The sequence below is a fragment of the Balaenoptera physalus genome, assembly GCF_965194825.1.
Source record: "Balaenoptera physalus genome assembly, chromosome: 4".
In the NCBI taxonomy this organism is placed as follows: domain Eukaryota; kingdom Metazoa; phylum Chordata; class Mammalia; order Artiodactyla; family Balaenopteridae; genus Balaenoptera; species Balaenoptera physalus.
The window spans coordinates 55,633,017-55,644,037 of NC_138891.1; the positions used below are offsets into that span (position 1 = coordinate 55,633,017).

Genomic DNA, 11,021 nt, shown 5'->3' on the forward strand with positions numbered 1-11,021 from the left:
TAGTATTGTGTACTTCCATCAGGAGGTACATACTCTCTGATTCTCTCTCATCACTAGAGGGAACTTTTGATGATCAATGTCTAGATCCATTAATTCAATAGAGGTCCCAAAATGATAATATTGTATTCTTATAATTTCTTCATTTATTAAAAACATCAGTTTCTTGGAAATATTTTTTACAATGTTTGATATGAAAATAGCATGGTGCATAAAACATTTACTCATTCTGTATTTCTTTTCAGAAATATCCTGTACCACCTTGATGGGAAGACAAGCCAGTTTTCAATACTCCTGGAGGCCTGGGAACACTGCAAGTCACTTGCATCAAATGAGACCCTTCAAGAAGCCCTGTCAGAAGTGTTGAACAGCATTAATGCAGCTCAGGTTTACTTCAAAGCAGGACTTGATGTGTTTGAGAGTGTCTTAGTTGGAAAGAACTGAGAAAACTCTCAGCATTTGAAAAAGTTTGTTTACAATTCCTCAAGTGAAAGCTCTAATCTGACTAGATTTTCTGACATTGAAGACTTTTTCCCTCCAATGGCTTTTTATATAAGTGTAAAGCTATTCTTCCTTTGTATTTTTTAATGTATGTGTAAAAAGAGCATTTTGCACATTTAATATTTTTTCTTATATCTAGATTTCTGATTATGTAAAAGCAAGTTATTGAAATAATACTTAAGATTTATCTATTAAAAAGAAATCTGCTGTATCTATATCTATATATATCTATATATCTATAGATATAGATATATCTATAGATATATAGATATATATAAAATATTTGGGGGGGAAAATTTTCAAGAAGTTCTGGACAATCTTCGCTCCTATGGATAAAACACGTAGAAACAGAAATGATTCCCTATGTTAGAGCTTTAGTGACCTAGTTTCTGTAATAGAAATGAAGAGTTGATATGGTTTCAGATTAACTTTCACTATCAAGTATTCAATATGAAGAACGAGTATTCTGACTGAGTGACTGGTTGACCAAAACCACTTTGAATGTGACTATTTTATGAAATGAAGTGCCTGTTAGTAACACAACTAGATGTAGTAATACACTGGTTATGAAATTGTATTTTTTTAAGTATTAATGAAAAAAAAAAAAAGAGCCATAAACATTCCAGGGGAAAATCTCAAGGTAGCTGCACAGAGCAATTTAAATGTAAATTTTTTTCCTAACAACTTATAAGGTGACTAGCTTTGAAATCCCTAATTTGTCTCAGTTGATTTTGTAAAAATTTCGGGAGTGATGTATGTCTTATGAGGGAGAAAATATTTATTTCTTCCTGTGCTGTTTCTGTTGGAAGCACTGAAATAGAGCTACTCTAAAATGAAAGCATCTCACATTGCTCTTCCTTCATGTACTTTTCTGAAACTCCTTGCTGTAAGGCAGTTTTCACAGAATACCATATAATTTCCACAGGAAAGTAGCAAAGTTTCTCTTTGAAAACCCAAAATATCTTAAAAAGCATCAAATTGCTATTTCTGCCACTAACAAAAAGGACTTCTTATGAAAGAAATAGTTATTTTGATCAACAAAAAGCTCCTTAATTCTACAAAAATACTTTTGATGTTTTTTCCCTTCTTTATCCTTAATTGTGACTAAGATGACAACATAGAAAATATTCATCCTTCTACTTTTAGGCAGAAAATACAGTGTTACTGTAAGAGCATATCCGTCCCACACTTCAGTTCTTCTCTCATGTTGAAAATGAAGTTTTTCATACTGACATTGTCATTGAATGGCCTTAGTACCCACTATTCCCCGAAACCACAGAATTCCATTAGGTGTTTAAACTTTGAGCTTACCTTTAGAAATTGATTTGGTATTTGACAAAGCAATTCCCCTTAGGAAACATATCCTCAGAATATTTCATGTGGATTATTTTTCTCTAACACAACATTGAAACACACGTCCCCATCATACACCTCCAGAGCAACTTCATAGACAGTGTCTATAGGTCTAAGTCTTCACTTTTTAATGGATGAACATAAACCTAATCTTAGTTTAAAGGGAAACTGAAGTTGAAAGGAAAGAATTAATCAGCATTGATTAATTGATTTATAAGGGTCAGCTGTTCCTACTATAAGTAATGTTTATACGCTCAAGGCAAAGAAGAGAATTGAGGCAATTAGCTAGATAATGCAAGCAGAAATCCGTTTTCATCTGAATTGCCTGTGTGCACATATTTTACATAAGAAATGAAACTACCTTACAATATATATTTCGTAAATAATGCACTGGTGTGTCTGAAAGTATCTGCCATGTTGAGGAGTGTCTATAGGAAAGGGCCAAAGAACCAAGCTCCCACAAGCCTCAATGTCAGTGCCCTCTCTTGCTACACAAAAAACAGCAGAAAAGAGGTGGGAGGAATACACATATAGTTGCATGTCAGGTCAAATAATAGAATCCTTTATACCAAAGGATCAGAAATAGTGAATCAAGGTTCAATGTATTCATTCTAGTTCTTCCTTTGGAGCTGAATTTAAAACAAAGACAATTATCAGTTAGGTAGTTTATCATTTTAGAACAAAATCCTAAGTAAATCCATTCCCTTAGTTTCTAATAGCATTGAGAGCACAAAACACTTGTGTTTGTACATTTTTGTTTAAAGACTGTGTACTTAGCTAAACCACACTGCACAGATCAAAATCTCAATATTCTGTATTTTTTACTTCTAAATTATATGGTATTCATTACTTGAAAACTGAAGTTAACTATGGACTAACATTTTTATTAGTCTATTTAAGAGATGATGTGAAGAAACTAAATTATAATTAAAACAGATGTCCATCAATTATATAAATGCTGCTCTACATCTTTGACTGCAACAAATCTCTTAACTAAGAACATTACTGCTATAGTCTGATTACCTCAGGGTTCCTTTAAATTTATATCATTTAAATTTTTCCCTAATAGATCCAAGTAAATAAAATCCTATGCACACTAAAATAACAAGTGTTTTCAGTGAATTGGTAGTAGGTTTAAATTATTGCTGAGATATCTGGGTGCCTGGTACTTCTCACAATCCTTCATACGTAGTATTGTACCAGGACATAATGAATCATAAATGATTATCCTCCCAAGAAAATGTGGCAGATGTGCACCACTGCAATTTCAGTTCAGGCAGGGCACACGTGGGATACAACCCGTTGTGAAAAGTATAGATTCCAGAGTAAAAGGAAGCCTGAGACATTCTGATCTAAGCCCTAGAATGTTACCTTCAGTCGGGAGAGCATCAGCGTTCCCATCAGATACCCTAACTGTATACAAAGTGATTAAGGAACTGGGGTAGAGTCACATATTCAGTTAGTAGCAGAAGCGCCGCTAGAATTTAAGCTTCTCTGTTTTCTCATGCAGTATATAACGGGGTTATAAATGATCTTTTCCAGTACATTCTATATAACCAGCCATTCTATCAGATGATGTATGGACTGGAATCACTGCTTTTTAAATGAAGAACTAGTTCATTCTCTGACTATACCTAACAAAAGAAACTGTCCCAGGGAATCCATGCAAAAGGCACAAAGCCTGGGTACTTGTGGGGAGGTGGAGAGAGTCTCTGCATGACACCAGCGGTCAGGAAGGAGGGTATTAAGTAAAATGCTTTTATGAGAGGACATTTTAGCCCTATATTAAATCAGCAGTTTAAATCAGTATTTCTGATTTGGGGGAAGAAAGCCTAGGAATCTTCATCTTCAAGCAAGATTTCCCAAATGATCCTTATGCATACTGAAGCTTAAGGATTTCTCATCTACATTAATCCTGGGTCCTGAGAAAACATCACTTGGCGATATACTAAAGAAACTGAAGAGTCACAATAATAAGAGATACCTACGGCTTTGCTGTGAATGGCACCATTTTAAAAAGAGGGAGAGAGAGTAACCATTGTATCTCAAAAAAGACGCAGACGCAGCTAACGTCTGTGCCTGCTACAGGTCAGGCACTGTTCTAGATTTAACGTATTTGTTTTTTCTAATGAATCCTCATGACAACTCATTTAAAAAAATGAGGAAACTTGGTGGAGTGGCTTGCCCAAAGTTCCACAGCTATAAAGACTGGGTCCAGACCTGTGTTCTTCACGCTGGGTGCTACAAAAAGTTAAGAATCTTTTGATTATAGAAAGTGATATGATTGAAATTTTTAATGTATTTCTGCACCACTGATCAGACTATGTCATCTGCCACTTCACTGGCTTAATGGAGGAGTTTGAAGAAACCAATGACATCATTCCTCATGAAGGTAGCCCACCCCAACAATGGTGGACACATGTAGATAACTTAGATTTATAAGAGCATTAAATATAAGTGCACCATTGTAGAATACCATGACAACTAGATGAAAAATTATAACAGACCAGAAGCTACATCTCTCATAATTTCCTCCTCAAAATGTCTATATAATTTCACTGGGGAAAGTAAAAAAGACCAGGTTCTGGGATTTACAACCACAGTTTTATATCCTCCTTAAAACACAGAATAACTAATTGACTTCCTAAATTACATAAATATTCCATATATAGTAGCTTTCCCCCTTGCAAAGATAGGTGTTACAAAAATAAAATGCTGATTCGTTACCATCTGTCCAATGATGAATTGGCATCTTTGCTTCAAATGAAAAACTGTTTTCGTAATTAGTAGACCTAGCCAAAAATGTTCTCATGAGATATTCTGTGTTATGTGTAATTACTCCAAAAATTAAGTTTTCTCTGTGTGTAGCACATTGTCATCTCATTGGTTTAAAGGGTTATTTAAATGTGCCTTAATTACATGTTCCTTCAATAGAAAGGAATTACATTTTAAACTGCTAATCCATGTGTTGAGTGGAAGGGAAATGGGTCTATATATTCCAAAAGATAGATCAGCAACCTAACGGTTCCATCACAGGAGCATGGATGCAACCCAGGAGAAAAAAATAGTGTGATATTTGAGCAAAGAAATATTCTACCTAGGTGCACTAGTGAATCTGTATTTCTTGCATGAGTTTAAATTGTTAGTTTAAAAAAGCCTCATTAGAATTGCTATTCGGAAAGTAACTTCTCAGAGTTTTAAGTACCCCATTAAGTATAAATACTTTTAAGTTAAGTGTGTTATTTTATGCAATTTAGAATTTCAAGTGATGTAAATTTAAAGTGCAGTTGCAAAAGAAAGTTTTTAAATATCACCAATTTTGGTCACCACAATGTCCACTCAATTTTCTGTTTTCCCTTTCTAAATATACTCTAGCAATGGGATTAGGATTTTTTCTTTTTTTTTTAATCCCGAGAAAGTAATTTTAAGATCTAGTCTTCTCAATATACATTTATCTGTTAATCAGCCAGAGTTTTATTTCCATAATAACATTCCATTACCCTTCAAAGATGTACACTGAAGTGCCTTTAGCATTCCTGGGACCACCAAGAATCTTGAGAGCTTGCTGATTGTGAGATGACATATTTCTTAAAGACATTTATAGTTTCATACTCAGACTGTATCTGAATTTACAAAGCAAAGGATTAAATTGAGGCACTTTCAGGTAGCATTCAAGAGAAAGCTGCTTTCAAATTTTAATATGTTCTGGTTAGCTTGTGTTTGAATTCTATAATTATATAGTTTTCTATAACCAAAATGGTAACTTTGATGTTTTTAGCCAAAATACAATCATCGAGGCCAAAGAAAAGTAAGTCTACTCTAACTCCTTAAGCAGGATCTGTCAAGAATTAACTCAGTTAATTGCAGTTGATCCAGGGCCTACATCTAGACAAAGATTTAAGGAGTGTAGACAGAGTCTAACAGTATTCCTTCTAATTCCTTTGATGCCTTAAACCAATAAGCACTGAGGTAGCTTTTCTCAGAAGGAAGCAGATTTTATTTTCCAGTTGCTAATTAATATGTACCACCTCAGTCCCAAAAGGACCACACAGGTGCCTGTACCATGCCATATGTCATGTGCTTTATTCCAGCAAGCTCAAGAGATTAATATACAATCATTATTATGAATTATTATGTTGTATTGAAGTTAACGTAGGTCTTTTTTGTTCTAATTAAAGTACAAACTTGGCATCTGAACAGAAGCTTAGCTAGAGAAGTAGAGTTAGAGTCTCTATTTCAATGAACTACATCTATTTTTCAATCAAAATGTGTAATTATTTAATTATCTGGCCTGCTCAGTAAGTTTAACTCTCCAATTTCTTCAAAGAATATTTATTCAATACAGTAATGACACAGATGGACACTCCTTGGAGTGTGCTTTATCTTTTGAAATTCTTAGCTGTTGTTGAATCATGCTTTTAGTATATGTGATAGTGTTTTATTAATATTAATAATGATTTGTCTACCTTTATATCAAGCTGCTGCAAATGGACTGCCTTACTCTGAAAGTCAGAAAAAATGCTATTGCTCTATAAAGACAAGTCTGTCATATCTGTTTAACAAGAAACAAAATATTTTATTACACCATTGCAACTTGTCTGCAGGAAACAAAATGGCCAGATGGTTAAGTGTAGCTCACATATTTCTATTCCAAAGATGTTACAAATAATTTCATTTATTAAGCTAAGATAGGTCTCTATTAGGTGATTTAGTATTTACATTTCACACAGGAAGGTTTAATGGCAAATATATCCCACATATTCAGACTTGCTACTTGGAGAATATGAATACAATTGTATTCAGAAAAGAAAAAAGCTTTCTAGGACACTTCGAAGGGCTAATTTGTTTTTACAGACATCTAGAAAAATCAGCACATCACTGATAATAGTTTCTTATGTGTTTGGAATGTTAATATAGACCATGCATTTTTTTAGCCATGTCAGTAGTATAGCAATATTTAGATATATGAAATTTTATAATGAATAAAATTTCTCAGTTGTATGATAAAAAATACAACCCTAAAATAGAGAATGGTGATGAGCAGATTTATAAAGATTTATAAATTAACTTGGGATAAGATCTGGAGCACAATTTCTCTAATTAAATTTGCTTTGATTAAAAACCAGATCTCTTTCAAGGGGTGTCCCAATTACTAAATTGCACTGAACTGTTATAGTGTTGAGTATTGTTCAAAATAGATTATCATCTGTGATTTGGAAATATTTTCATTGTAAAGAAATTTATTGTCAGTGTCTTTGCTGTGACTGATTTTGAATGACTGATTTAGAGGCATGTGTCTGTAGTTTCTTAATTACTATATAGGGTTGAATGCCTAATTTCTATAATGTGTGGATGCCCATCAGGAATCTAGTGCTTTCTATATTTAGACCAATTGTGATTTCAATTTATTTTACAACTTTTTATGTATTATTCACATGACTCAATATACAGCTTACTTAAAAAAGTATGTTGTGATTTGGAGTGACAAAAAATGGATTGGGACATCACATCCATTAAGAATATGAGTGAATATTTTATATTTTAGTTGCTTAAATATTTGCACATAATTGAAAACACAGTACTATGAAATGAAGGCATCTTTTAAGGAATATTTTCTGATTCATAAATGCAATGTGTATGTACAGCAAAATGGTCATATTTAAAATGCCCGTTTAAAAAATATTAAATACAGTTGAAAACCATTGTTAACTGTGTTTTGTTATAAATATGCAAAATGAATTAGTTATTAGTATGTATTATTAATGAATTATCTTTATGTATTGTGTATTACACCCAAACAGGAATGAGCCTTGTTCAGGGAACACTCTAAGATTTTATCACTTTTTCTTTTTTTTCCTTCCATTCTTTTCTCAAACATGCAGTCCTCATATTTGGCCATTTAGGATTGTAGTTTGTGCCAAGTTCTAATATCAAGTAACAGCATTTGTATCAACTCCAGTGCTAAGGAGCTTTGTTTCTTCAAATTTGCTCTAAAAAATGTTGTCAGTTCTTTATTGCACAAAGGCATCTCTATTGCATGATGTAGCAGATTTCACTCAATTATTCATTCAGCAAATATTTACAGAGCGCCTATTCTATGCCAGATTAAGTGCTAGAGATACAAAGATGGTTAACACAGTTTTACCTTCTAGGACTGCACAGCCAAATAAAATATAACACTTCAGTTTAACTATTGGCAATACTAGATTCAGAGGAACTCATAGCTAGTATAGTTTATCACAAGGATAATGACAGAGCAGAGATAGTTTAAAGGCACCATGTGTTCAGGCTACATACCTAACTCGCCGGGCCTTCCTTAAGGTTCATTAAGACTAAAGCAGAATGTTCTTATCTCCAATATCCTTGCTGTATGATAACTAACATTTATTGGGGGCTTACCATTGCACCAGGTATACATATACACACACATAAAAATTTTGAAAAAATAATATGTATTATGTATATGTATATTCTGCAGAATAATATATATATTATTCTAACCATGAAGTAAAATTTAAATATACAAAATTATATACATATCCATGAATAGCATATATGTATTCAAAGTATAAAAATACAGACTGAAAAAGTAAGTATCTAATTTGATTCATGGTAGGAGGGACACAAGTGCTAAGGATAGGGGTACAGAGTACAATTTAACAGTCATTTCTTCTTTTACAGAAAAAAGGAATCGAAGCACATACAATAAAATGGAGGAGTGCTAGATCAGACTTTCTTCTCATTTCTTTATATCCCCCCTCGTCAGTTTGGGTGGTGGATATATATGTGTTTGTTATGGAATTCTTACTAGTTTTCTGAATAAAAAATAAAATTCTCAAAGTAACAAATTCCTAATAAGATGGTCTGATCCTGGAGCTCACACTTATAACCACTACCCTAATCTTCCTTTCTAAAGGACACAATTTTTTAAACTCAGTTTCCTTCCTCTCTCCTCCTTCAATTGTACTAATCTTATAAAGGCAGAGGCTTTCTTACAAGGAATTCTCTGACATTCTAAGTGCTCACAGATAGAATTTCAGCACAGTTATATTTCTTGTCCAATTTGCTCCTCTTCAAAATTCTTCCTGTGTTAGTAAATACACTTGATTCTCTAACTAAAAATAGGAATCTTCCTTGATCTTTTTATTTTCCTCACTTCCTACTTCCAATCTATCAGCAAGTTGTATTGGCTTTGCTGTAAAATATAGCCCAAACTTGACATTTCTCCATCTCCACTGCCACCATCCTACTCAATGCCAACATCTCCTCTTCCCTGCACTGCGCTAAACATAATAAGTATTTAAAGCAAAGGGGATTTTAAAAAGGAAAATGATTACAAAATTACTGAAAGGGCTAGTATAACAAAAAGGTGAAGCTACCGTTTCTCAGAGATCAGTAACTGCAGGAAACCACTACTGACCTGCACGCGGGAGCAACATAAAGGAGGAAACCTGTGATGGCCCAGGAACCAACGTTCTACTCACACTCTTGGAAACTTTACTGCTGCTGGTGGTGGAACCACTGCTCACAGGGCTTAAAGAACCACCACAACGTTGCTGAGTCTGGGAGTCTGCACTTCCTCTACCTCCCCTACTAGAAACAGGAAAAAAAATCTTCCACACTTCTTTGACTTTTACTCTCTTCTGAGTGCCTCTCCTTGGCAGATCAAACTGGAATCCAGCTAGCATGAGAGGCTCTGAAATGTGAGTTTTTGCTTCCAGCCCCAGCATTGTAGGGGAGGATGTCGGTGGGTGGGCATGGGACCAAGTCCACACACATCATGGCTACTGCAATCTCCAGATGGCTCTCTGTTCTTCTTTGAATGTATGAATGAATGAACATACCTAACTCATCCATACATATGTATTAAGATCCCTTGATTATTTTCCCCCGAATCTATGGATGTCACTTAATCTATAATAAAATAACTTGAAGTGACTTTAGTGTAATTTCCCTATACCACTTCATAACAAAATGACTAGCTCCAAGGCAGAGCTAAGAGAGCAAAAGACATGTAAGCATATAGCTGTAGTAAAGCCTTAAGTCTTATAATGGAGACCTAAATAAGGTGATAAGAGAGCAGAGAGTAAAAATACTTAAATCCTGTAGAAGCCAAGAAAGGTTTCTCAGGAGAAAATATCTGAGTTGAGTCTGAAGAGTGAATAGAAATCCTTTGGGGGAAAAGGAGAAGAATGTCATTCCAGAAATAGGGAGCAGTATATGCAAGCCACACCAGAAACAAAAGACAGGGCATTCCCATACTTTTCTCCTTTGAAGTCTATTTCTTTTATCTCAGCTGCAGCAAAAATTATGATTTAATACTGTGGTTTTTGTGGGAAGAGCAACCTTTAGACTGCTTATTTACTATTGATAGTTTAGATGCTACTCGCTATTATAAAATACTTAAAGTGACTAAGTTACATAAAATACATATTGAAGAGATTTCCATCACAGTAGAGAAGTCATAGTGGTTTCCCACCATGTTCAGCATAAAATCCAAATGTCTTTTGATGATATTCAAGATCCTCCACAGATGACTCCCACCCCTATCTCTTCCTCTGTGCTTGCCTTTTCTCTCTCTCACGTCTTATACACCAGCCAAATTGAAGGGCCTGAATTTTTCCAACTTGTGCTGCACTTTCTCATGTCTCAATACCTATGTGAGTGCTTTCGTTCTTTCAGTAAGGCAACCCCCAGTCCCCAATTCCCATACGATGCACATCTTTCTTTTCCAAAATAAATCTTATGAAGTCACCTCAAACTTTTGTAAAAAGTTATTCAAACCTCCCTTATAGCACAAAAGAAAAAAAAAGCTCACACTCATACCTTTATCCCTGCATCTTTAGATGCAGAGGAACAAAGAATCACTAAACAGTTGAAAGAAGCCTAAAACAGAACTGAAAAAAAAAATCAACAGATGCCTAAGAGAAAAGAGGTAATTCAAGGAAAAGAAAATCTCCCCAAACTGTTAATCAGTATGTATATAGATAATTTGAGGAGATATTATTTTCACAAAATATAATGGCAATAATCATAAAGCAAGGAAAGTTCTTAAAAAATAAAATATTATGAAAATAAAATAGCTCATAAAATAAATGTAAGAAGCTACTTTTCACAGTGCCTTATATATATATTTATATACATAAATTTATATATATTTATAAATTTAT

The 11,021-nt window shown here is 34.0% G+C and overlaps 1 protein-coding gene across 5 annotated transcripts in view; it reads left to right on the forward strand.

Moving 5' to 3' along the window:
* The window catches only part of NAALADL2 (N-acetylated alpha-linked acidic dipeptidase like 2), a 1,434,969-nt gene extending 1,424,925 nt beyond the window's left edge, over window positions 1-10,044 (forward strand). For all 5 annotated transcript variants that reach the window (XM_082458958.1, XM_082458959.1, XM_082458957.1 and 2 more), the window contains one exon: window positions 243-10,044. In XM_082458958.1, coding sequence (XP_082315084.1) covers window positions 243-441 — 199 coding nt within the window. In that variant the 3' untranslated portion in view covers window positions 442-10,044. The remainder of the gene's footprint in view (window positions 1-242) is intronic.
* The last annotated feature ends 977 nt before the right edge of the window (window positions 10,045-11,021 follow it).